The 27,843-nt window shown below is 44.6% G+C and overlaps 1 protein-coding gene across 1 annotated transcript in view; it reads left to right on the top strand.

Annotated features, from left to right (window-relative positions):
- Positions 1 to 27,843, top strand: part of kcnq5a (potassium voltage-gated channel, KQT-like subfamily, member 5a) — an 83,881-nt gene that overhangs the window by 36,066 nt on the left and 19,972 nt on the right. Inside the window, exon 2 of the mRNA XM_035531887.2 lies at positions 25,887 to 25,977. Within this exon, the coding sequence (XP_035387780.1) occupies positions 25,887 to 25,977 (91 nt within the window). The remainder of the gene's footprint in view (positions 1 to 25,886; positions 25,978 to 27,843) is intronic.

The raw sequence follows: 27,843 nt of genomic DNA, 5'->3' as shown, positions 1-27,843 counted from the left end.
CAAAGTAGCATCAAGGAAAATAGTTACTGCTGCTGTCATTCTTATCATGAACGAAGGCAGCTTTTCCAAAGTCAGAGGTGCTGGCGGAAGTGTGATTCCCATGCCGTGCCTGTATTAGCATACACGATGTGGTGCTTGCGTGCATCAGGCCAGAGGGCCTACTCTAGTTTCAACTGGCTGCTTCCTCGGGCCATGAACTTTCTCTTCGTTGCGTACGCGTTCTACCTCCTTTCACCTTTTCTTTCACCTCACTGCGCCCCCACGCTTAATGTTACCGAAGAATATGAAAGCTTGAGTAATCGGTCTTCCAAGATCACCGTAGACTATACGTAAACACACTCTCCAAGTGTTTATTCACAGAAACATAGACATCCACTTTTTAACCATGCACTGAATTATTAATGCGCTTCTATAAAGGAAAGGAGTATTACACCAGTGTCTTATTGCCTTATTTTGTGTTGCTGTAATACCACATAATAAGGCCGCGTGGTGCTCTGGGGCAAAGCCGTGCCTCTCTTACCCTCCTATACCCCTCATTCCAACCCTTCACAGCTGTGTGTGTGTTGGCTGCCCCTTTCTTCACCCTGGCCAGTTTCTCAGATCCTCCATGCTCAAGTTTCTCGGGGCTGTATTATCACTTATTTCATGGGCCTGGTAGCCTGGTAAACGCGTACATAAAGCAGAGTGCTGGCTGCTTAACAAGAGCTTAGGGTGAGCGTGCGCTGCCCGTTAAAGTGCGTGTGTGTCCAGGCCGCGGAGATGGCTGTTGGGCCGGGTAACGGAATAGCAGTGGGGGCACGGGAATCTGTTCCAGATGTGGCAGGTGAGGGAGGCCCAGACGAGTCGTCTGGACCTGGGGGAGGTGTAGCTACAGGAAGGAAGGTCAGAGGTTCTGCTGGGATGCCTACCTGGGGCTCAGCACTAATAAAGAACACAGGCGGAAAAAGCTCAGGGCCGTTAGCGGAACCCAGGTCAGGACTTTAGGTCAGAAGTACGCCTGGAAGAGAAAAAAAAAACAAAACTTAAGTGCTGTTGATTTCTTTCCTGTTTATATTTTCTTGGAAGAGCTGTCAGAGATATAGAACAGGTGTGATATGTTACTTCTCAGTAAAGGAGCCACAACAGAGTCACAGACAGTGACGTCTGAGTTTAGTTAACAGGGCAGATAGTCATTTTAAGGAGCCTCACCCTGGCAGAAGGAAGCACTAGGAAGGAAAGCAGTGTTATTGAACCTAAAGTCCTCCCTTGGCCCGGGCCAGAGACTGCAGATATATAGCAATGGGTGGAGGAAACTGCTGATGGATCAGTCAGAAAGCCAATTAAATGGGAAAGGCTGCTGGAGTAAGTAGTATTTAGGCTAATCAAATAATTAACTGTGGCGACTCAGCGGTTTCTTAACTGAACCATATTGAATAAAAAAGGAAGAGAGAAAATGCATGCTTTCTCTGATATTGAGAGACGAAGAGAGGGCAGTGGGAGAAATTATGACATGGTTGTTATTTGCTAACTAATTATGATTTAATGAGCTCTAGAAGACGACGCTTCGGTAAGAAAATCTTAAACAAAAAAGAATCAATAATCTCAAATACATACGCACACGGAACACAAGAGCATACGTTTAAGTACTGTTGTGGGTACATTAGCGCTCCCACTTCAGCCATTGGATATGAACACAAAAGCGACAGGATCGAGTCACTTTCCACAAGAGCAGGGCTTCGTCTGTCCCGGCCCTGACTTCCACCTGCCTCGCATGTGTTACAGGGCGTCCCTGCTCCATTCTCCCAGAGCGCCAGGCCTTTAGATGCCCTGTCTGATTTAGCGTCACCTCTGTGGGATTGCCTTCACTGTGGGATTGCCTTCTCTGTGGGATTGCTATTCACATTATGAAAACAAGCCTTTTTGTGTCAGGTCTGTTGGGGTTTTGGGTCTCCAGCGCTCCTGTGCTTGGAGCTGGATGCTGGTAGTGAATATATTGATGAGTGGTGTCAGGAGGATTGCGTGGTTGCTGGGTTTTTGACATAAGCTGCGGTTTTACATGAACCGCAGTTGGTGGTGCAGAAGTTTCTCCTTTTGTTTAGATTTCAAGTGCATCCAATCAAACATATGAAGGGAGGGGGTGGGGTCCCAGGGTTGTTCAGCGAAATGCCTGCCTAGCTCAGGGTCTCTCTGACTCACACATAATAATATAGTTCACATTTTGACACACTTTTTGTCTGCCTCTCGGTCTCTGGCTCTTTGGATGTGTTTGTCAGACATTGCTTTTCAACTCTGTGTGGATATGTGGATACGTTGATCGACAGATGTTACAGAGGGATGGGATGAGTTAATGTTTGAGTAAAGGAAAACCAACAGAGCTCAGCTAATGGTTGCTTTGCGGTAAACAGACTGACTCTATCAATCTAGAATTCATAGGTGAATCTAATTTGCCATAGGTATAGAAACTAGAATAAATAATGTTCAAGAAAAAACTGATATGACTGATGAACTGATGTAAATCATCTGCCGGTGTTGTAGCATTTTGCGTAACAATAGATTGCATTTGCCGGGCCAGTGGGCTGTTGGTCATTAGTTGACTTTGGCAACAGGCTTTCATGGTAAAGTCTCTCAAGAAAGGATTCCATTGCTGACTTGGTGCCATTCTAACTTAATTAAAGCGCCTCGGTCAATGTGTCTCCCTTCCTTGGCTATTCATTCGTCTGTACACAGTCACGGTCTTATTGATTCTTTCTACATGTCCTAGCTGTCTTGCTGCAGCTGAACATCAGATGTATGTCTTTATAGTGGACTGTGCAGTAGCACCGCTGTGCTGATTGAAAGTCTGGGGCTGCCACATTGCCCTGGTCCACACTGCTTTCTTATGAAACTGGAAGGTTTTCTCTCCTTGTGAAGTATTATCAGCCTAACAGTGAAGGGAAAGTATGTTTAGGAACGCTAACTCTTTTCCTTTTGGGGTTTGGAATCCTTCAAGTGTGCCCTGGTTTTCCTTGAACCATCAGTGTATTTCTTATTTGGAGTGTGTCAGCACAAGTATGTATGAAGACTGTTATCATCTGCTGTGTCTGAGGTGTCTCTGCCAAATGAATGTGATTTTATGAAGATGTGCACTTTTTCCTGGCTCTCCATATGTGTTTGTGCCTGTGAAATGTGTACGTGTACAAGAGTATGTTTCTGTGTCTTTGTATTTGTGTATAGGCACTCACACGACCCTTACATGTTCGGAGGTGCACTGTGTGCTGTCTCAGCTCCTGTGTCGGTGTGCGGAGGCTGAGAGCTGTGGAGGAGTGTGATTGTGTCCAGACGTCCAGACGCTTGTCTGAGGATGGATGGGACAGCTTTGCGAGTCAGACACAAGACTGCCGAGATTCCATTACGTAGTTCGTGTGCCTCTCAGCGCAACAACAGCCTGTAGCCTTCAGAGGGTCAAACAAACCTGAGCTCTCTCAGCCCTTTGTATACGCGGTCCCTCGGCACCTGATCGCTCAGCAGCCCCACTCTAGTGTGGACCAAAAGTCAAACCATAGTGTGCATGCTCGGCTTTGGACATTGCACACAAAAGTCACTAAGTACCTCATTCATAGTAAATGTGTTTTTTTGTTTTTTTTCTCATGCAAAGTTTGTGCTCATCCGTTCATGTTTATGAAATGCTGTAGCATTGTCAGATAACATCAATATGAGCATGCTCAAGCTAAGGCCTGTGTATGACTAATGTAGTTTTAAATGATCTTTCCACCGTCTCACCCTGCAGGTAAATAAAATGATCTGTTTATTTTGCACTTTTGCTCTAATTTATTGGTAGGCTGCAGAATAAGACTCGTGCCATATATATAATGCTGGATGAGTGGCTGTCTTTCCCAGGCTAAGTTATTTGATGTGGAGTCAGTGTGTTGTTGGCTTCTGCTGCGCTCTGTCCTGATTTGCTGAAGTGTACTCTTTTTCCATGGCCAATACAGACATAGATTAGGAAGGATCACACTGATTCTGATTATAACATAATTAGTTCATTAAATCAAAATGTGAAAAGTGCAAAGCCAAATGTGTTAGTCTTATGTAGGAGAAGGGGGGTGTCTGCATGTGTGTGTGTGTGTGTGTCTGTGTGTGCGTGCGTGTGCGCATGTGAGCATTGTATGTGCACACAAATGTGTCTGTGCATTTGTGTGCTTGTGCCAGTTCGTGTGTGTGTGCACGTGTGTGTGAGTATGTGTGTCGGGCCCAACACTCAACTAATGGATGGAAAATACATCTGCACACTTAAAAAAAAAAACTTCTCTGAAGTTCCAGCGTTGGGCTCTTTTTCCACTTGCTTTCTTTGGCTGCTGTCAGAGCTCAAAAGACAGCTACAGTATGCTTTAAGCCTACTTTAGCTCCAGCTAAGTGTTGTTTTAACTGACGTGAGTATTAATTTTTTTATCAACAGTTTTAACAAATTTTGGCTAGGTAAATATTACGGATGTGCCAAATAATTCTTTCAAACTTAACAGTGCTTGCGAATACTGTAACTTTAACTTAATCTCGACACATACTGTAAAGAATTTAGGATAAAATGGTTTGAGAACTTTACTCATTGCAATGCCAAATACAAAGTCAAAAGCTGATGAATTATCATTTAATGGTATGTCAGTCAAAGTGCGGTTTTATTTAGACATTATGAATTAGATTCCACATGGTTATGAGACTGTGTAAATGTGTAAACGACATTTAAGACGTTTAAGCAGATGTTATCAGAACACCGTAAAAGACAGTGTAGTGACAAGAAGGTAAGTAGAAAAGACAGAGACAGGATGAACAGAGAGAACTTCTCCTTCGTAGATAAGAGGGAACAGGTATGTTCTCAGCAGTGAGCAGACTCCGTCAGGTGCACAATCACTGCGCTACCGACCGGTTATTTATAGATATTGACATGAATGGAAGTTTGACAGAACCGGGGGCTTATTTCCCGAGCCGCACCTGCAGAGCCCCGAGCCTTCGCCTAATGATGGCACAGCCGGACTGAGTCCCCGTGCCCTGCTGAGGGTGCCCGAGCCGTTCGGCTCTGAGAGAGGGGGGGAGCCACTGGCATTCCAGCTAATTGGCTTAGCGGGAGCCTGCCGAAAGGCCTGAATCAGGGTGAGCACGCGGGAGTCTTGTCACCGGCAGCCTGTTGGTAATCTCTTTAGGTGCAGCTCTTGTGCTCTGCTCCGCCTTCTCTGAGTGGACTGGAAGGATTTCAGAGCAAGCCGGAGACTCAGCCTTTGTCGACCCCAGCTTAATCTGCTGGCGGCAGCTGGAACAGCAAGTTCCAGCTCTGACATGACCCAGGACAGCAGATAGGTGGAGAGGTGTTTCCATGAGATTTTAACATCGAAAGGTTTTCGTTTGGATTTGCAAATAGCATTTGGGTGGAGGGGGACAATGTGAGCTATAGCTTGAGAAGGTGGAGCAATGTACTCTCTAATGAGTTAACAAAAATGTGCCTCTTCATTTGCTCCTGAGACTTGAAGTAATTTGTGGCTTTTTAAACATAACCAGCCTGTAACGTGTCACACTTTTCAGCGATACATGTATGTTAGATGATATTGTTGGAGCAGTGTGTATTTGCTTGCTCTTGGTTTCACATTTACACACAGTAAGTCCCAATAAAGTCCCAATAAAAGCCAACCTCTCTTCCCTCCCCTTAGGGTAGGGCTGCATTTAGTAGAAACAAACAGAACCTGAATGATAAAAGCACCTGTTGCTTTGAAAACATGAGTTCAAACTCAGACTAGGAAATGCTTCTGATTGCTTGATGCACCATTCCTTGATTTTCACTTGCCACTCCTATTCTCCTCTCTCCCATTTTAACAAAACCTAATCATTCACATGACTGTTTTCTCTCATAGAATTTATATGTTATCATAGTATTTTTATTACTGGGGGCGTGCATATTGTAGAACCATTGCATTGTTTAATTTGTTTAGCTGCAAGAATGCATCGAGTCTATTAATAAATTATATAAATGTATTAATGCAATGTACTGCTCTGTGTAATGCGTTGGTCCAAGTGCCCAAGGGTGAGGGGCAGGACACACAGACTCCATCGACGCGTACAAACATTTATTGATACATAAAGACAACGGCACTCACATATAACACAAACGATGAACATGAGACGGTTAACAGACGACGACGACGACGACGACGACGACGACGACGACATTAACCTCAACACGCTACATCAACAATGACCACCAACACTGCGCACACTGATGCAGGTTTAAATACACAAAGACAAACAAGGTGCAGGTGTGTGCAGGCGTGGTTACAAACGAAGATCCTCCCAACGCACGTGGCGGGCCAAACCACGTGACTCACGAGAGGCGAGCATTCCGTGACAGTCTTGGTTAGGATTCATAGAGCTTTTAATTTTCTTTCACTCTGCCAAGCAGTTGTGCAAGCAGCAGCAGACTAAGAAGAGGACGGAATGGTGTGGCCCAGTGTCTTACACGGGCTAACGGGAATCGAGCCTGGCTGGGAGCAGCAGTAATAAATAACCACAAAGAAAACACGGAACAGGCGAACACAATGAACTAATGAGTGGGTGATTGAGATAACGGGAGTGATTGGACCTAGTGATGCGTGTGTGCAGGATTGTGATCAGCGTGTGCGGGTGTGTGTGATTGGCTAGGTGCCGACCAGGGCCTGACCCAGCTGATGTCAGCATATTCACCAGTCCTCTTTTTTTGTCTGTATGAATCTTATAAAAGCTAATTTTATGATTAATTACTTTAAATATTTGGGAGATTTAGACAATGAGTACTTAATGAATGTTTATTCAGATATAAAATCTGATTAAACACACAAAGAAATCTTCTCACTCTTTTAACACTAGATCCTTCACTTCTTTTATTTAGGAGGTATTTGTATGAAAACTATATTCAATTAGAATGTAGGGCCATGTGAATGAAACACAATGATATTTATTGGCCTGTTTTCCACAACTTGAACAACAAGAGTGAGCGGACTGTTTGCTTTATTCATATGTGTTAGAGGCATCAATAGAACCTTTAAAGTGACCACTCCATGCTTCTTATGGCATGCTCTTATGGCATCTGTGTTGCCAGTCTAAACCCCTCACATGAGTGTATATGTGTGCTTCTCTGATTTAGCTTAGCTGGTGAGTTGCCATGGTTCATAGATCCCTCAGTGGGGCACTGGGATAACCTTACCATTAGCATTGTCCTCTACTCCGTGATGATATGTTGGATCCCCAAAACTTGACAGCCTTATTGTTCTCCTCTTCACTTTTGTGACTTCAGCGTAACTTGCGTGAGCCATGAGAGACAGCCGGTGACGTTACTATAAACACTGAACGCATTCTTGTAGCGGTGACCCACGGGACCGGTAATTGCCCCAGCATGGCTAATATCGATCTAAATCAGGGCTTAATCAGCTAGAATAATGTTTTCCTTCCAATAAGCCTGCGTGTGTTTATCAGAGTGTTCAGCATCAAAGGACACTCTCTCAAGTGGAAAAATGCGTTTGATCAAGACCCTGCGATCAAATTCCCCTTCCTCACCCACGTTCCTGCCACCCTTCCCTCTCTGAGGAGCTCAGCTATAGTCATATCCAAGTATCTCCCACAGTCCCTACACAGACAACCCCTCCTTACTCACCAATCAGATGGCTCGGTAAATCAGAGCAACATTTGCCAATGACTCTCATCTGTGTTTGCACTGCGAGACGGAGCTGCTGGAAAACTTGAAAGGCTCTTATTTCCCTCACATTTTTGATCTGATTCGCTTTTAAACTGCCATGACAAGTGCTTGTCATTTCTGTGTTTTGCATGCTTTGCTCTGTCTCACTCTCATTGACTTTGACTCTCATCTGTAGATTCTCTACATTCTCCCGTCCTTGGCCGAACTGGTGCCAAAGGCACTGTGTACTGTTTCATGTGCTGCAGCTCTGCTGGCCCTTAACTGAAAAAAAGATCAGAAACAATGGAAGATTCAAACCCTTTAGACTGCATGTATTCTTCATTTCATTTATAGTCCTTCCATGACCAGGCAGAGTATGTATAGTAGGTTAGAACCCTTTTCACCAATTTTTGGCCTCTATATATTTTCTCAAGCTTCCATATCTGGGTATTGTCCAGTCAGGTCAGACCCTCTCTGTATTTTGCCCTGCAGCTATTAGATCCAGTCTCGTTGCTACACTGAGGATGAATCCTGGCTTGTTTCATGTTTCAGCACCAAGCAAAGCTTCTTCAAGAACATACACACTTTCAGTTCACGGAAACACATGATAATTCCGTTTCATTCTCAGCCATGAGCATTTTCTAGCCAAATACGAAGTATTCAAACATTCATCTATGTTTGCTTGTTTTATACTTTTTCATGTTCAAAGTTTTTGACTTCCTGCCCTATTCATGTGCGGTGTAGGGAGTAAGACCATGTCCATACACAACTCTTTGAGAAGCACACTCCTCCTACACCAGACCTGGTATAACCTGTTATTTTTAATTTTTTAGCACACAAAGCTGTCTGCTCTAAGTTTTTTTTTTTTTCCATATCTATTTTTTTTATCCATAGCTGAGGATTCTGTCACTGAAAGCATTTGAGCGACATTCAGACTCTGTGAATAAAACCTGATTTTGTCAAGACTTTGTAATGAATATCTTAAGGCCAAATGTCAGAACATACTTAAGTTCTTTAACTATAGTAATTTTTCTTCATATATATTGTTCTTGAGGCATCTTGAGGCATGTGCTACCAGTTCAGATTCAGTTTGTAATGTGACATGCCCTTTCAGAGTTGATTTCTGAAGTCATGTTTTTTGTTGAACACAGTACACACAGAGTAGCATCTCAGTGTGTTCTGCTCTTCAGCACAACCCAACGGTTTCCTCCACAGCCTTATTCCCCTACCCAAATATAGTCTGTAGGGGGTGGTGGCACAGTGGCACAGGAACTGGAGTCCCTCTGTTCCTAGATGATGAATGACTCTGCTGCTATTTTGGGGCTTGAGAAAGGATTGCCGGGTGTGGAGATCAGTAAATAAAAGATCCAGTCAGCACTACTGGGACATATTCTTATACAGTCCCACCAATAAAACTCTCAGAAATATAGAGAGACCCTCTCGCCTTGCAAGCTAAAGACAAGGGATGCTATATTTTCCCTCCATCCACCCACCATGTATGGTTTATTTCTCATTTCTCCGGTAATGGATGGAGGGAACCAGTCTTGAGTCAGCACCCTGTAGGCACCATGCTGGTACACCCATTCCCCAGCCTTCAGTGCAGATATCAGCTTCTATGCTAATTTCATTGCCCATTATGTGTAATGCAGCCATAAATGTGCTTCCTGCTCTTGGTTCCCAAAAACTATGATATGAATGTATGTGGGAATATGTGCAATTTTAAAAGGATTTTGGAATATGGGTTGCCAGAATAAAAAGGCAGTTTGTGTAAAACTAGCAAAAGGTTACAAAGCAAATGGATACAATTTTTGCTTTTTTTTGTTTCTTTGGTTTTTATGATAAGAAAATAGGAATAAGAAGCACTGCAGTAAGGAGTATGAAGAGCAGACCTAAACTCAGTGTAGCTCATTTGAAATGTTTTATTTGATAATTTGTTGATTCCACCATTAGGTATAAAAATAGTGAGTGCTAGAAACATGTAGCAATTACAGTGAATTATGGAATAGTGTATTTTATAGTCATAGTTATGATTCTGTATGGCAATAGATGATTGTGATTACTACTTATAGAATTATAGAGTTATAGAACTAGCATCCTTTATCCGTTTAGCTCCACCTGTTTAAATGCAAGCTACATGCAATATGTCATAAATAGCTTCAATGTTCCTGATGTACAATTGGTAAGGGAGGTGTAAAAGACTACAGACGTACTCCATAGTAGCTCCAGAACTTACCTAAGCTGCAGATGTACCATTTAAATGATGTGCCATGGTTAAAGAGGCATGAGGTAAGTAATTTGACTATTTAATCACCACCTTCCTATTTACAGTCCACTTTCTCCAGTGCTTTTACGCATAGCACACACAGACCTCTGTCAATGAAAATGGCCCTGGCATCTTTGCATAGATTTCTGGGACTAAATCACAGGGGTGGAACCTTTAAAGTGTTACTTGATCCTGGGTGATTTGACTGTGTATGCTTTTGAGCACTGTTGGTGCACACAGAAGCTGCGGTCTTTGTGCTCAAGCTAAGGGCCAGTATGCGGGAGAGACTAGTCGCTGAGCTACCTGGAGATTGCTGTCACTTTCTCTGCGTTCTGCAGGATTAGACAGGCTACTTTGAACGAGTCTGAGACAAAGGCTTGGCTTTTAGCCCAGCAACAAAACTGATGCGATATCAGATGGGGTGGTGCATTTTGCATACTGCTGTCTGTTTCTGTGCCCAGCAGGTGGACCGCGCCTGACTTCATCCAGTCGCCCATCCAGCCCTGATTATCGTAATAAATCTTTGGTTTCTTCTACCTTCTTAAATTTGTTCTTCCTTTTTGCTCGTGTTTTCCTGTTGTATCGTTCCCAATCACCATAGGGCCTCCCGGATGCTCCCTCGCCCTGCCTCTCTCCCCCTTGCACCGTGCTCCGTTTCTGCTCCTCTTCCCGGCTCTTCCTCAGCTCAGTCCGTCTCATCTCACATTTCGATGTGCAGCTCCACTGCTTTCCAGAGGGCACCTCTGTGCATAGTTCTGGCTGTGAAAAAGCATTACGCATTAGTGCACAGTGCACATGGTGAGACCGCATAGTTGCATAACAGGTTCCTGTTTGTTGTTAACACTACTGTCTACCCTTCCTGATGATGAACTGATCCTCCATCTCTCTCTCTCTCTCTTGCTTGCTCTCCCTCTCTCTGTATCTCGGTTGCTTTCTCTCTTTCTCCATCTATCTCTCTCAATTAGAGTAACGTTATGGCAATGTAACATAATGAGGCAGCTGGAGCATATTTTCTTACATTATTAAAACAACTATCTACGTTGAATATAAACAAATATTGTAGATTAAAAGCAAAGGTTAATGGACTTGCCATCTATCTGGGGAAAACCGCTTTCCATACAGACATTTATAAGGATGATAATTTTTTTGGTTGCTTGTTCTTCATAGAGCAAGCAAGGTTTACATATTTGAGGAGTCTCTGATAACTCTGTTGCTGTCACCTTTGAGGCTCAAGGCTCAGACTGTCCTTAACAATTTGTTTAAGAGTGTCTGTGTTTATGTAGGCTCCCGGTCGCTGTATTGATCAGGGTAGGATAAGGAAAACTGATAGATGGTTGTGGTCAGAGGTGTGGGGCCCTCTGGCCCCTGAGCAAGCCAGACACCACTAATGAAGGCAGGTGCTACTGTGAGCAGGTCAGAGCGGAATCGATGACCCCGTCATTCAGGAAATGACACACATCAGTCTACGCTAGAACTATCCCCGGATAACACCATCACAGCGGGTGCCGATGTGTGAGTGGAAGTTAGGTTGTGTGTGATGAACTTACTTTTTTGCTTATGTCCCATTTTTTCTCATTTCCTGGCACACCTCTCATACCAGCAAAGTGACAGTGGGAGCCCAGAGTGTAGCAATGGAAGGAGTGACTCAAACAAACAGGAGAAACCAGTGCGGAGTGTCTGATGGACATGTGTGCTACGGCTAGAACAGAGTGAGCGCTTTCCTTTCTCTCTGTGGACCAGAGTAAATACGTCTGGTGGCACCTGCAGTGGAGCCCATGCGAGCACATTACCACTGCTTAACGAAAGGACCAGAACTGCTTACGCGTTCATATATAGAGAGTACGTGTGCATGCAAGAGAAAGCAGGACGAGACAGATGGAGTGATGGATAAATAATGCTTAGCCCACAGTCCACGCACAGGAGTTCCCGACATGAACACTGGTGCTTTCCTCGTTATCAGCATGCTGTCAGCATCTCTTCCCATCCAGTTATACCGATGGGAGGAAGAAGGTAACTGTGTACTCAGGCCACTGCTTGCTGGCTTATTAGAATTAACTTTAAAATACATTTTCTAAATGATTCTCCATTTCGTCATTTTTTTTAGCCTTGTGTCCAGCTGTAAAACTCTTACGTCCAACCCTGTTTTGACATTGCTGAGTGTGTGCTTACGTTAGCCGTAATATTTTAATGCTGAGCGCTGCCAGCATGAATGGCCAAGCCGTATAGTAACCCTGAGTAAACCAGCATTAGAAGCACCGGAGTGTAGTGATCCTGAGCATTGGCAGGAACACCAGTGCCTGCCGGTGGCAGCGTAGGGAAGTCGGGGCATGGGACCGCTCGCTCAGGGGGCGTGGAAGACCTCTGGGGCTTACCGCGCCTCCTCTTCAGGCTGTGCAGCTCACTGCCATGGCTGCAGTGGGGTGGGTGTCAGCCGTTTAGGTGCAGCTGTTTTAGAGTGAAGTAAGCAGGGCGGTAAACAGCTGCTCAGGGCTGATTTATCATGGAAAACAGAGCATGCTGGAGTGGTTTTAACAGCCACTTAATGGGCTCTCATTGGGTAAACCTTTATGTGAAGTGGTGTGAAGGCGAAAGGAGATTTATGGTGCACATGTCCTAATTGCACATGTAATAACATGCGGCGCTGCACATATTGGGGCTCCGTTAGTATACTCAATTTCCTCCGCAACACATGCTGCTCACTACACGCACTCATGAACTTTCAACCACACTCACACACACACGTTTAGTGGGAAAGTGCTCTGTTGAGAACAGAAGTGGGCAGGTGGTAACTTTTCACAAATGCAATCTTTTTTTTACATCTTTAAGTGGAAGACTGTGTTATGTGTGTGTGTGTGTGTGTGTGTGTGTGTGTGTGTGTGTGTGTGTGTGTGTGTGTGACATTGTAAGCTCAGAGAGGGATAGCCTACTGAGTGCTGTAACCTTACATGGACAGCATCAATACAAGGATGACACATTACGTCCATCTGCTTTTCTTCAAATTATCATTAATGTCATAACAAGGCAGTGGCCTTAGGGATGATACAAGTGTTTGTATACATGTAAGTGTGTATGTGTGCATGTGTGTGTGTGAGAGAGAGAGTGTGTGTGAGTGTGCTTTTACGCTCACCCTACGTCTCTAGTGGAAACACTATTACTAGAAAAGCGGCATGGAAAATCCTCCTCACCATGACTAGTTTGAGAGACTGAAGTCATCATTTCACCATGTTAACAGATTTAGATGGTAATTCATCTTTATGGATTGCCCACGCAGCTTTACATTCACATCAGTATATTGTCTCTGAAAGTCCCACTCTAAATCTGGACGGTGAAAAAGAGCTCCAGATCTTCACCACCAACTGTAATTAGAGGATCAAATGTTTTAAGGGAAGTGTCCGATGGCTGTTTCTAAAGTGTTGCAATCAGAGTTGGGCCTGGGTCAGTGCAGGCCACACCTCACTGAGTGAGACTGCAAATGAGCTCTGTAGCTCTCCTGACTATCTTTAAATGTCTCTCTCTCTCTCTCTCTCACTTTCACTCTGTTGTCTGAGGGAGTGCTACCACGGTGACAGTGTGCTCTCTCGCTCTCTCTGGGTAAATTCTCGTCTCTCTCCAACTCTGAGAGAGAGAGAGAGAGAGAGAGAGAGAGAGAGAGAGAGAGAGAGAGAGAGAGAGAGAACCAACATCCAGCTGTGATGGTGTCACTCTGCTGGATACAGTCTGCTGGGCTGTGTGTGCGTGCATGCAGCAGACTGTATCATTGCCAGGAAAAGCGAGTTAGGTATTGCTTGGTGTGGCTGTCATAGCGTTACTGTCTGGGGTGACTGAGTTTACTGCCTTCATAAAGGAGAAAATTTACATCTGTCTGGGGAAGGAGACTTTTTCTCTCCACATTTCATTCAGACCCACCTCTTCAGCTGATTAGGTTTTATTAACCAATTCATGAAAATCACTAACTAAAGAAATTATGTTATATGAAAGAATGAGGGAATTAAAATTTTTCCATCTCGTATTGTAGATGTTTAGCAGTGAGTGGACGGCATTTCCTTTCCTCCACGTAGTCGCTCATTTCATCCTCACATCTCTGCTGCATTATGAGCTGGTGTTATGCCTTGTTGCATGAATCGGTTTTGTTGTGGAAACATCCAGCGGTTTAGTTGCTATTCAGCATCACTGGTCAAACAAGTTCAAACAAGTTGTGTTCTGAAGGTTATATGGGGCCGGGAAGACCAGTCGCGCTGCAAACGGGGGAAAAACGCGCTTCCACTACACAAAACATTCATCAAAATGATGCAACACGGGCAACATTTCAGAAACGCGATGCAAATTCAGAAAACCCATACCAAGTAATTTATATTTAACACGAAGAGGCCAGTTGGTTCATTCTGTACCGTGGTAATGGCAAATACAAATGACTTTTCACTAGCTGTTCGGTTGTCCATCCTTTCCTTTCCTTCACGACACTTCCATTGTGTTGTGAGTGTTGTGAGTCTAGCTACTTGGGTTTTATTCTTTTCAAAGCATATTTTTCATGCATGCAAGAACAACACACTTCAGATAAGCTCTAAGACAGCTGACCAGCTAAACTATCACACTTGTACGATAACGTAGCCCATGCTGTAGGTTAGTAACACAATCTGAATCTAGCTAAGATAGTTAATAAACAGAAACTTTGTCGTGTTAAATGGGTTTTTTTAAACCATTGTTGCGTTAAAACCTCATTTAACACGTATTGCTGTACAACCTAGAACCGTAGCTAAATATGCAAGAATGCGTAGCATGACTAGGTCAGTTGTTCATTCTGTATCAGCCTACCGATATATCGATATAGCAGTGGTAATCGCAAATATAATTGTTTTTCATCCGATGTTCAGTTACTGCTGGTGTCAGGAGTCCATCCCCTCTGCATGTCCACAGGAAACGCTTCCGTTGTGCTGTGACTGGGTTTCGGAGGTTGCGCACGCTTTTTGAATGTGTACCGCGTTTCAGAAATGTAGCGCACGTGTTTTCATTTTGCTGCATATGCCATGTGCATTCGCTTTTTTTCATTTGCAACGCGATGGGTCCTCACAGCCACCGTTATGTTATTCGTTGCAGTTTTCTCTTGAATTTATCAAAACCGTATCAAAACCACACTGACTTCAGACTGCTTTTCTCTCATAAGGTGGTAGACATGAATACTAGATCTGAATCTATAGTTCTGCATTATTTCCTCATAGGCAGGTGGATCTCCTGCTGTATATTTTAAAAGTCCTTTTTGACTTCATGGCGAGATGAACTGCTCCACTGACGAGGGCCTCAGAGAGTCTTCCTTAGCCTGACACAGTACAGTTACACTGGGGAGGGGTGTCATGGGTAGCCTTGTAGTCAATTAGTAGGATGGAAGGTAAAGTTATTGGTGGAGCAAGTTCCTCTTTAGACCTCAGTAGACGGCAGTGTGAGTCCCAGAGCAGTCAGGCTTGTTCTCTGTTTGCCTGTTTTTACTGCTGTCTGGTTGTGTGTAAGTGCTTGGCACTGTGTTTGAACCGCATACAGTAAGGTTTTTACAGTGCTGCAAAATCACTCTTTATTCACTACCTTTGCCCTGTTAAAACAACTTTATATATCTGTCCAAGCTAGAACGATCAGCCTTGACAGACTCTTTGAAAAAATAATGCTGCTTGCACATCTCACAAAGAGAAAGAGAGCACAAGAAGGAATCTTACCAGAAAGTGTGTTAAGCATAGCTTGATACAGTACAAATTGCTGTCTCTTTGTCACCGAGATGTGCTGAGATGCCAGTATTGGAGACCTGAAATTAGAGTCTTTGAAGTGATTCGTTCTCCGTGTGGGGTGTGGAGAAGTGCAGAGCTTGCACTGTGTCAGAGGAACCCAACACCTTGCAGATGCCATAGTACATTCTCACTACCGGCATGGGGACGGGGCTCTTTCTGATTAAGCCAGTAAAGCCATAGAGCTGGCATTACTGGTTTATTCGAACAAAAACACTGAATACATTTCTCTTTCTCTCTCTCTCTCTCTCTCTCTCTCTCTCTGACACACACACACACACACACACACACACACACACACACACACACACACACACACACACACACACACACATTCTGTGCATTTTAACCACCAGAAATATCACTTCATCCCAGGCCAGTCACCTAGCAGTCACCGGAGAGGGGTTGTGTCCGGCCACTCCAGTTACGTGTGCACCCTGTCTGGACTGCATGGCCTCTGCTCTGTATGGGTGGGTGGTTGCTGAGGAGGGGAGAATTTGAGCTTCCTCTCCCAGGTCCCCTCTCCTCTGTCTGCTAAGCTCCTCTCTGGGCCCAGATGGCCCAGGCAGTCCTGGTGACAGTGTGCAGAGGCACTCGCTCCTCTCAGCACAGTAGCAGCAGTAACCACAGGCTCGGCCGTGCACAGCAGCACCTTGGCCCCAGACCCACAGAGCTGAGCCATTTTCAGCCCATCCACTTAGACATCTGTTCTCTTTTATTGAGTTATACTCGTGCTTATAAACTCCCTGCCCGAGTTTTAATCTCTGTATAGACGTTGTGAGGTCGAAATGGATCACTGCGTGTTGCTGTCATTTTCCTTCCTATTTCCCTCTCCTTTTGTTCACCTACCTGCTTCTCCATCCCCCATATCTCTTTCTCCCTATCTGTCTCAGTCCCCTCTCGGTCCATCTCTTCATATGCTTTCTCTGTCTCTCCTGCCTTGGTGTCTGTGGTGGTCATAGCACAGACATACACTGACATCTGCTTAGCACAGGTCCATGTGGTGCGGGAGTGAGGTGCGGGTGGGGAAGGGGTTGGAGTGAGGGAGCAGACGCTTGGTGCTTGATGAGAACCTGCTGCTGGCTCCTGCTATGCCAGCAGCGTTTACGGAGCCTGTCAACTGCTGGAGCCCACCAGCTTCCCCAGATCTGGATCCTGTTAGGATTTGTGCTCATCACATGGAAAAGAGCTTGTGCCTTTTCCTCCCACTCTCCTTAATGGTACCCAAAAGGGAAAGCAGAGAGAAAGAGAGAGAGAGAGAGAGAGAGAGAGAGAGTGTTTCCTGGCCCACACCTTCAAAGCCAAGCACCACTGCATCATGGAAATTTGGCCATGTTCCTCAGACGTGCGGGTGATGTTGACTGTTCTTAAGAATCGTTACAGCTCTAACTCTTTAGCCCGCTCTTTAGTCCACGTCTCGCCCTCTCCCTTTCTCACTATCCAAACAAATAAGATCATTTTATTTGTCCCTTTGCCACTCACATAACCCAGCATGTTTTTAGTGGTAGCAGTTGTTTTGTCTAGGCGCTACCGTATTATTCTTCACAGAGACCACGGCACAAAAAAAGAAAGAAAGAAAAAAGACTGGTACTCCAAAACCAAATGGTGTCTCCACGAAGCCACAAGCCATAAAACTGATGACATAAGCACCAAACCTTGTCAGATTTCTCCCTTCTGCTACAAATAAAAGAGGCATGCCAAGACTCCAGCTTGGGCTTTAGAGCTGCATTAGTCAGACATCCAGACTGACATGAACGCAAGCACTGTCATGACCAAAGGGAAGTCATGCACTATTGCTTCATTGCTTTTTTAATTGAATTTTATACAGCACAGCAAGAACATTTTGTAAATACTGTACAAGGCAAGTAACAAATATGCATACACGAGGCATACATATATTGTTTATACACATATAAAGTGTACCCATAAATATACATAACTATGCATACATACACTTACACACATACACCCATATATATATATATATATATATATATATATATATATATATATATATATATATATATATATATATATATATATATATACACACACACACACACACACACACATACACTTACATATCTATGTCTGCATTCATCTAAACATTTGTGGTAAAAAAGGTGAAGGTTAATAAAACATCGCAGGGTCAGTGAAATGATCAGTAACATAACTGACCAAAGGTGCATGCTAATGAATTCTGATGGATGTCAGAGAAGCTTTTAGCCTTTGCTCTTCCTCCATTCCAGAGCAGCTAGTGTTAGCCACAGCAGTGCATGAGCCTTCTCAATAACATCTCAATAACATCTCAATAACATCACGAAACATGTCCCACACTTGAAAGGGCTTTGCTATCTTAGAGAGACGGAGAACACTTCACAGGGGTTTAAACTAATAACTGATCAACTGGGAAACTGGACTTGTATCTGAGATCTACTGAATCAGTATACATTTATGTATATGGTATAACAATATTTGCAAGAACTATGAAAGTGAAGGGGGAACTTATTCTGAATGCTATATAGACATGTTTTAGGAGCAAGAGATAATGAACAACCCTTATTGTTTTATCAATTACCAATTACCACAGTCATTGTTACCAACATTTATGGAATTATGGCATCTTATACAGAGACTCTATTTCCTAAAGTATATTTAACCAGAAAGTTGCTTAGATTAATTTCATAATAATTTTTTCAAATGCTGACCAATATGACTAACTTAATAAATATGACTAACTGAAATAAAAGTTCATTAATTGTAGGCCTATTATATAACTCACATCGTTTCTTCAGTAGAAGCAAACTATGGGACAGCATTATTGGTTGAGCTTTTTGATTCATGATGCTAATAATTATAATGAATGAGCACTGAAACTAATAAGCTTAATAAGTGTTTGCATTCACCCCAGTGAACCCTTGCCCACAAGTGTCCTGGGGTTTGGTCGGGCCTAGGCTGTGTAGTGTTTTGTTAAGTAGTTGCTTAGAAATAAAACCCTGTGTTTTATCTAGCCGATCAACCTTGTAAGATATTGAAGCAGATTTTATAAACAGGGGATTAGTTAATAAACTCTTGGCAGGGGGACATCCTGTCTGTGCTTTCTGCCTGTCCTCCCCAACACAGACCGCAAGACCCAGACCCGTGCGTGATAGCTTAGTGCAGGGTGCACGCTCAGCCAGGAAAAGGGGAGAGAGGACTGAAAGCAAGCATGCTGGGCCTGGCCAGGACGGAGCCATCCAGTAAGGATGGCACAGAGGGATGGGTGCTCTTCACAGAAGGATGGGTGCTGTTCACAGAGGGATTGATGCTTCTCACAGAAGGATGTGTGCTCTTTACAGAGGGATGAGTGCTCTTCACAGAAGAGTGGATACTCTTAGAAGATATATGGGTGCTCTTCACAGGGTGGGTGCTCTTTTCGGATGGATAGGTGCTCTTCATAGAGGGATGCATGCTCCTCACAGAGGTTTTGATTAGATCAGGTTTTGATTAGATGGCAGGCTGTGATAGGTGCTCTTCACAGAGAGATTGGGTGCTCTTCACAGAGGGATTGGGTGCTCTTCACAGAGGGATGGGTGCTCTTCACAGAGGGATTGGGTGCTCTTTGCGGGATGGGTGCTCTTCACAGAGGGATGGGTGCTCTTTGCTGGCTTCATTAAATGTTTAATTTGGCTATAAACATGAGGTTCATAATAGCCTCCCCCTGTAACTTATTTAGTGGGATTTTAGGGGAACACCAGTCCTCCAAAGTCTAGCGTGTAATGTTCCTCAGGGCTACAGTGGAGGGGTGATAGCCTTCTTAAGCTTAATTACTTAAATTATAGGTGTCACATTTCTATAGTCATATGGGTCATGTCACTTTAACTGTGTATGTAACAATTTATTTGTGCACATATTCTAATTTGTACACATCTTCTAATTATCTAGTTGTGTTCCTTTGTCTAACCAAGTTTCTGTGGTGATGAAAGAAGTATATTCAAGGTTTTGACTAACAGTAAAGCCTATTGCTTTTACTCAGCCATGATGAAGCCATAGCAGATGTGGATATTTGACATGTCCGGGCAATATGTGATCAGTTTCAGGACCCTGGACAGCACTATTTCTGATCAGATAATATCAGGCCTTCGTATTAGATGACTCCGTTCAAATTGCGGGGCTTTAGTCCACCTGAAAACTGGTGGTGCTTTTTTACAGCATAGTCGCTGGTGGTGGTTATGTCTCACCCTGTTTCATTATGTGGGAATGGTTGCGATCCTGCACGGCGAGAAGGCAGCGCGTTCATTTATCGTGGGCAAAACGTCCAGGCATGTCGTCAGAGTTGCTAAGGTTTTGGATTCACTCTCTCGGTCCAACACAGGACTCTTCTTCAGCCCTCTTTCTGCGCAAGCCTCCGCAGTTGTTGGCGCATCAGCAGGTCAGGCCTCTTCTCCAGACAGTGGTTGGCAACTAAGTGTTCGTCTGTGTAAATTGTGTGTCTGAATATTCTTTGGTACGCACACTCTGTGAAGCCCTCTTGGGGTTCTGTTTTATTTTTCTACTGATTCTTTGTTCACTTCCACCTGACTTTGACCAAAATAGCTGTGGAATAACATAATTTCCTTTCGCAAATGCTGTGTTGATGTCCAAAGTATATTTGTGCGAGAGCGTTAGCTATTGTTTGACGTGTCAGATTCTGGCTGTCAGCAAACTTTCCCGCTTTCACCCAAACATGTTTTCGCCCAAGAAAACCAGATGCTCGTGGCTCTGTGTTTACTTTTGGATGGCCATATTGTTTGTTATAGTTAAATGGGAAAGACAGGAACTTGTCGCTGATTGTTTTCAGGGAAAAGTTTAGCCGCAGCCGGAGACAACATCACAGGCAACGCTGACACAAAGACAAGTTTGGTGCACAACTGTCCAAGCCTGCGTGATTGCATATACTTACCAGCTGTGCCGTGCATGAGGGTTTGTTTGCGTGAGACAAGCTGTTAAGTTGCAGTGCGCATGTGTATAAACAGAGTCCATTATTTATAAACAGGAGCAGCTGCCACTGGGCTGCAGAGCAAACGTCTAGAGCTCTTCCTGGAGGGTAGAAGGTTCACCTGCTCTGCACGCCCTGAACCTGTGCTGTGCTCAGATTAGCCAAGCTTCCATTCCAGTTACTACCCTTCACCACCCAGAACAGGCCTGAAGTCAGCTAGCCATAGCAGCGGCCAGTACCTGCTACAGCCTTAGAGATTCAGTTATTACATGCTCAGTACAGACACGAACCCCTATGCTTTACAGGCCAAACTATCTTTGTATTATGCCTATGTATGTACATGTCTTTATCAGGTCTTTCCTAGGATCTGTTGGATACATTCCTCCAACTTAGAGATCACAGCCCCAAGTGCCCTTATCAATACTGCAATAACTTTAGTGTTCCATATTCTAGTTTCTTCCCACATTCTAGTTTCTGCTGTTTTTCCAACTTTTGGATATTTCCATCACTTGGGACTTCCATATGCATTACAGAAAATGCCACTGTTCTGCACATTTTCTTCTTTTGCTGTCTGGTTGGTTTACCACTACCTGTTTCCAGAGGTCCCACAGGATCTTAGCTTTTTCGTTCTCCACCACTCTCTGTGGTTCCTCCCACGTGGACTTGGGGGTATGCAGCTTGCGTGCCTTGCATATGTTCCTGTACATGATCTTTGCCATTTGATTGTGTCTCTCAGCGTCTGCTTTCCTTGCCAGTATCTTGCATCCTGCTACCTGGTGCTGGATTAGAGACACCGTCTGCATCTTGGCTGTTGCCTGGTGCGATACACCCTGGCTTCCATTGATCTAGTGCTTAGTGCTTGATTTTGTACTGCCATGATTAGGGCCTCTGTGCTGTCCTTTGGTCCTGCATTTTCCAGCCATGGGTAGGATAGTATTTTATAAGTGGTACAGCTCTCTGTCAGTGGTACATTCCGTGGAAGGGCTTATCCTGCCTTGGAACCTCCTCTGCTTCCATGGTGACCATGACACCATGTGCAGGGCAACCCCTCATCAGCTCATCCTGGGCCATTGCTTGGATGTGTTCATGGAGGTTTGTGTCTTAACCTGGTCAGTGGTAATCTTATCTTGTAGGCTCCTTCCCACTTTTTCCGGCTGGTGTACGCCCTTTGGATATTGGATCTGGAATGGCGTTCCCAGCTTCCAGCTCTTCTCTTAGCTAGTTTGGCAGGTCATACATGTTTATTTCTTTGATGTTTCTTCTTAATGTGTGTGTGTGTGTGTGTGTGTGTGTGTGTGTGTGTGTGTGTGTGTGTGTGTGTGTGTGTGTGTGTGTGACTAAAAATTAGTTCATGACCTGTCTATAAAAGAAAAAAAATTAAGTGGATAATGACAGTGGGCTGCAGGGTGTGGAAAACACTGACCTCTCATGTAGTTGACCCCATACACACTCTTTAAGTTCTGCCTTGGACAAGACTCCCACCTGGTAGACATACACACACACACACACACACACACACACACACACACACACACACACACACACACACACACACACACACACACACACGTGCGCATGCGTATGCACATGCATGTACAGACACACACACACAGCTACACATGCATGCACCTCCACATGGTCATTAAATCCATATAATCTTTGTGTCTCTTTTACTTTTCCCCACTTTTGAACTTTAACTTGAGAAGCTTGTACACAATCAGGGTGAAATGAGTATGTTTTGAGGTCCAGGAGTGTATCCAGAATTCCTTGCTCTCTCGCTGTGAAGAGCTGACCCTTGGCTCTGTTCTCTGCCCCTGGGGTCACTGACGCACTGGCCCACAGAGCTGTTTCAGTTGTGCTGAGCTAAACTGCAGTAAACCTGCCTTATGATTTGTCCATATCTTAGCTTAGATGGAGTAAGTGACAGGGGTAGTTGGATGTGGTAGGAGTGCAGTGATGGACAGGATGAGGTCAAGAGAGGACTCTGGGTCCACAGCGCTTCTGGGACAGCTGGTGTGTGAGTGTGTTGTTCTTAGGTGGACTGTTTGAATGCTTTAAGCTTCTCATAACACATTTGTAAGATATGGACCATCAGGGTTTGATTCATTTGTTACCTCATGTGTGTCTGGGATCTGGCTATAGCAGCACCCATATTACTTCAGTAAATTGGACAGCCTATCAATATGAGGTCATCCAACATCCATAAGATCACACAGGAACTCTACAGGAATTTTGGCAGTTCCCTGGAACATTGCTAAAGATTCCTTCGTATTTGTGGATCGCTATGTATAAAGGAACCTATGGGAAGGCAGAGCAAACGTCACACGCGTACATAAGCTGTAGCTCCTCAGGTTGCTTACTATGGGCGAAAGTTTCCACCTGCTTCAGGCTATCGCATCACAATGCCTGTAAAGTCCCCGGGGTCCAGGTGAGCTGCTCTTCATCATAGATGCCCACCTGCAATGTCCCAAACTATTACAATCAGTCTGATTTAACTATTGCTGCCCTTTCATCAGCCCCTCAGGCACACAAAAACACCAATCTCACCCATTACTGCTAGACTGCTGACTGCAAGCCTGTAGGGAGATGTGGACAGAGCCATCTCATTATTGCTTGTTACTGCTTTGCCGCTGACCCGAGGCCTGAATGGAGCCAGAGGCGATGGGCTCTCCAGCCGCACTAAAACAGGAGTGAGTGTCCAAACCGTTCCTCTCTGACAGAACAGAAGAGGGCTATTAGGCGCTCAGGCCAAATCAGAGCCAGATGTCTGCAGGCTATTTGTACACGGCATACAATAACTCACAGAGCAGCCGTTATAACTCAGGCCATATTGTGTTTTGGACGGGGGTTTGTTCACTTAATATTTCATATTAATCCAATGGAAAATGAATTATCTTTATTTATCTAGTCATGGAGGCAAAGACAGACCTCTGTCCTAAGAGAGAGTATGAGATGATTTTTTTTCTTTTACTTTCATGTTCTGTTTTTCCAGTTGTTTATAGTCTTACACTTTTTGTACTTTCATCAGATTCATTTCACATATGCCATGTGTGTGCAAACTTGTGTTTGTGTGTGTGTGTGTGTGTATACATATGTGTGTGTGTGTGTGTGTATATGTGTGTGTAGCCTGACTGACTGCAATACTGCCCTCTAGTGCATTATGTCTGACTATGCAGTGCTCGCTGGTGGTTGTCCAAATCCAGAGGGAAATGTGGGCTAATTTAGATCCACACCCAGGGAGAATCATTATTGCTGACGTGAGTTTAAGGATTCCCACATGTCTCAGAGACTCTTTTCCATGTATAGCATATCCTGTCTTTCACATATGCATGCGCACGCACACACACACACACACACACACACACACACACACAGACACACACACACGCACGCACACACACACACACACAGACACACGCACACACACACACACACACACAGACTAAACAGATGGTTGGACTCTCAGTTCTCCGCTTTAGGCATAATGCAGATAATAGCTCACTGAAGACTGATGCATTCACTATTGCATACATGCACACACACACCCACACACACACCCCTACCCTCACCCACACACTCCGCATGCTCACACACAGGCCTGGATGAAAGATGTGTACTGCACGGCCGAGCACAGAGAGGACAGGAGCTCTTGTGTCCTCTTCTGCTGGACTTCACTCTGCTGGACTTCACTGGGTCAGCGGAACACAGTTAGATTTCCCACACCCACACCTCCATGACTGAGATCCCTAGAGTGTGTGCAGTGTGTGCATCTGTGCAAAAGAAGCTTCTCATGCCTTTCTACCCATGCCACAATAAAAGCATGTCCAGAATTGACAGCTGCAGCAGGAGTCTGCTTCTCAGCTCACACGCAAGTGTTTCTGAGGCTGTGTTTGAAAAAGTGCATTTTTTTTTTTTTTTGCTTGTTTGTTCGTTTTTTGCACAAAAAACACCTGCCAGAAGAAGTGAGCTACGTCAGGCTGCTGTGACCTCTGTTCCCAGTCCAACTCTGTGGTGTGGTGACTCATTCTTCTCTGCCCCAGTCTTCTGGCCTGCTGTTCTAGAAACAGTCAAAAGAAACAGATGGCAGGTGAATCCATCATAGCAGCCATGCTAGCCTGTGTGTTTAGCGGTCAGGGGTGAGGTGCTGGGCAGACAGGCTGTGCCACGCTGGCAGACACAACACGAGAGATCGGACGAGCAGGTGGGGGGTGTCGACGTGATGTTGACAGCATCTTTGCCAATATGCCACCATCACACACGTGGTCGCATTTGCTCCGGTGACAGTCACACGCACAGTCCCATGGGTGGAAAACGACACCCATGTTCAGGCCCAGACTCAAGAGCAGGAGAGCGAGACTACTGCTGCCTGGAGGGCATTTTCTGTTTCACCCAATTCTGCATCTCAGCTACTTTAACAGATATTCAGAACTGCTTATTTCATTACTATGTATGACTTTCAGAGTAACATCTTTGCACCGTCATGTCTGTTACTCAGAACAGGAAAATTAGGGATAGGAAAATGAAATGAAAGTTTTGCCATAGAGAGAAGATTTATGACCTCAGTGTTCGCATATGGTTGGTGGGCTTGTCTTTGTGTTATAGGATATTGAGTACAACTCTAAGACAGTAGAGTGCTAGACCCACGTGTGTGTATAGAGGTTCAATCATATATAGCATCAGCCTGATCACCCAAATGAGTGTCACTATACTACTACTATACTTTTCTACTATTAGGGAACTGACACATAATCCCATTTTAAGATGACATGTAGGAATGACAAAGCAGCAGAAGTTGTGTATAAAATTGGGGAAGTTTATGTGAAATTGTGTGTGTGTGGGGGTGTGTGTGTGTGCGCGCGTGCCTACGCGTGCGTGTTCAGCGATGTTTGCCCCTGCTCTTATCTGAGCTGGCCAGGCACTGGTGTTATTTTATTAAAGGAGAAGCCATTGGGTCTGACAGTGATGGGGTGGCAGGTGTATGGAGGGGCTCCGTTCCGGGGCCAGCATTCCCTCTCAAGCAGCACACGGAACTCCACTGCCCTGATGGCTGGCATGCCTCGGCCAGCGCAATGTGCGAAGGAGAACGCATCTGATACCCGATGCGGGTGTGCTTAGAGGTGTCGTCCTGCTGTCTGAGCTTGGCCCATGCAGGCCGGTACTTTCCACAGCGAAGGACAGCTCGCATGCTCGCGTGCATGTACAGTTACAGAAGAGTAAATGTGCTTTGTTTTTGTGTTGATTCCCTGGCAGTTTCATCCTGGTGTTTGGCTGTCTGGTCCTGTCTGTGTTCTCCACCATCCCAGCCCACATGGATGTGTCCAACCACTGCCTGTTCATACTGGTGAGAACGGCACACACCCCTCACCTCATCACACACAAAACAACCATTAGAGACAGTTAGTTCATGAGGTCATTTAAGTGTAGGCTAAAAGCAAAGTCTTCGATGTCTTTCAAATCATTTTTTTAATCTAATGTTCCAGGACCCTTCTTGGTCCTTCTTTACACTGCTAAAGATTTGCTATTTGATGGAGCTTTTGTTTGGTTGGGCTAGATTTACTCTGTATTGTTTCAGGGGTGTGCATGATCTTCTCAGGTGATGAATGTCCATGCTGTGTCCATGGTGTCTCTGTTGGGTTGCTGTGTCAGCTGATGTGTCCAGCTGTGAGATTTTCCTCACCGTGCCTCGTGAGCTCTGGCCTCAATTGAGGTCAAAGGTGGCTCCTCTCCCACTGATGGGAAAACATGGGATCCTCAGCGCACTCAGTAGGACAGAGAACTGTGACCAAACACACGGTGTCATGACAGGGCATAGAAGGCCAGCTCAGTTGTCTTGGAATTTCAAGCGAATCCCATAGAGATGAGCCACACAGAGTCTCCAAACACTGTACCAGACTCAGCATTGCAATGGCTATGTACACGAATCAAGCATTCATATGCATAACCTATAAAGACACTATGAAGACGCCTTGCATGCATTAGAGAACATGTGTTGGTGAATATGTGTAGCGAACAACCCTAATTCATATAATACCGCAGTGCACCATACCTTTGAAGCCAAACAGAGATTTAAAAATGATGTTTAAATATATGAGAAAGTGATAGTGGCACAGATAGCTGCATTGTAAGGGTCTGATGGCTTTTTTGCCTGGAGGTGCACATGTGATCTGGCCACTGACTGCAGGAGGAATGCTGAGATCCAGGGAGAGCTGCTACTCTACCGCGGCATCCTCAGCTGAGCCATAATGCGCCCTACTGACAGATGTTTTAATCTGCCCCGAGTCCCGTCAGGCTTTATCAAACTGCGCAATTAGCAGGGCCGGCAGCTGGCACTGATGAATGAGCTCCGGGGGTAATTACGCTAACTAGACACTATTACTGGATCCTGCGGCGCACAGCGCAGGCAGGCCCGGCTCAAACTGCACACTCAGGCTTTTTATATCCCCTTTCCCATGTCGTGCAGGAGGGCAGCAGGGCAAGCTTGCCGCGAAGCGCCACAAGAGCCCGCACCGGCACCCTCTGCGAGCGCTGTGCAGCGAGCCTACCCTGCCATGCCGACTCCCCCATTTCACCGCGCCAGACGGTCCTCAGGTGCCATGTGCTGTGCACTCTGGAAAAACCTCTGGCACGTTTAATGTTTGAAATCAGAATAGAGGCGCTGATTTCAGATTCATGTGCACACTCCTGAAACTTCAGCATTAAAATGGCATGTTCGTGGTAAAATAAATAAATAAATAGATAGATAAATAAATATATAATAAATCTAAAATTTGCATTATGGTGCATACTGGGGTACTGGCAGGGTTTGCTGAGGGGTTCCGGGTCATGTACTTTCCGCTGATGTTATCTGAGCCAGTGGATGATCACCTGCAATATGTACACAGATTAATGATCTAATTTTAATTATACAGTTTAATTACCTTTTTGCAATTATCATAGTTTAATTATCTCAGTTTGCTTTGCGATGGCTGTTGTTTTTAAAGGTGTGTGAAACATCTTTTAATTTGGTGCTTTATAGAGGAGAAATGATTTCATAAAGTAATTAAGCAATTGACAAATAACATACAAACAGTATTAGTTTTTTGACTTGCCACAAGGGAATAATTATATAGCCTCTTGTTTCAAAAGAGCATAATTTTCAGTTATAACTTATTTCTTTACCAAGGTATATTGGTTATTATACTTCATGGCCAGCATATGTGCTGTAGTA

Source organism: Electrophorus electricus, chromosome 12, assembly GCF_041902795.1.
Source record: "Electrophorus electricus isolate QZ-2024a chromosome 12, ASM4190279v1, whole genome shotgun sequence".
NCBI lineage: Eukaryota > Metazoa > Chordata > Actinopteri > Gymnotiformes > Gymnotidae > Electrophorus > Electrophorus electricus.
Note: the sequence above shows the minus strand (reverse complement) of the source record. Positions and strands in the feature narration are given on the sequence as shown.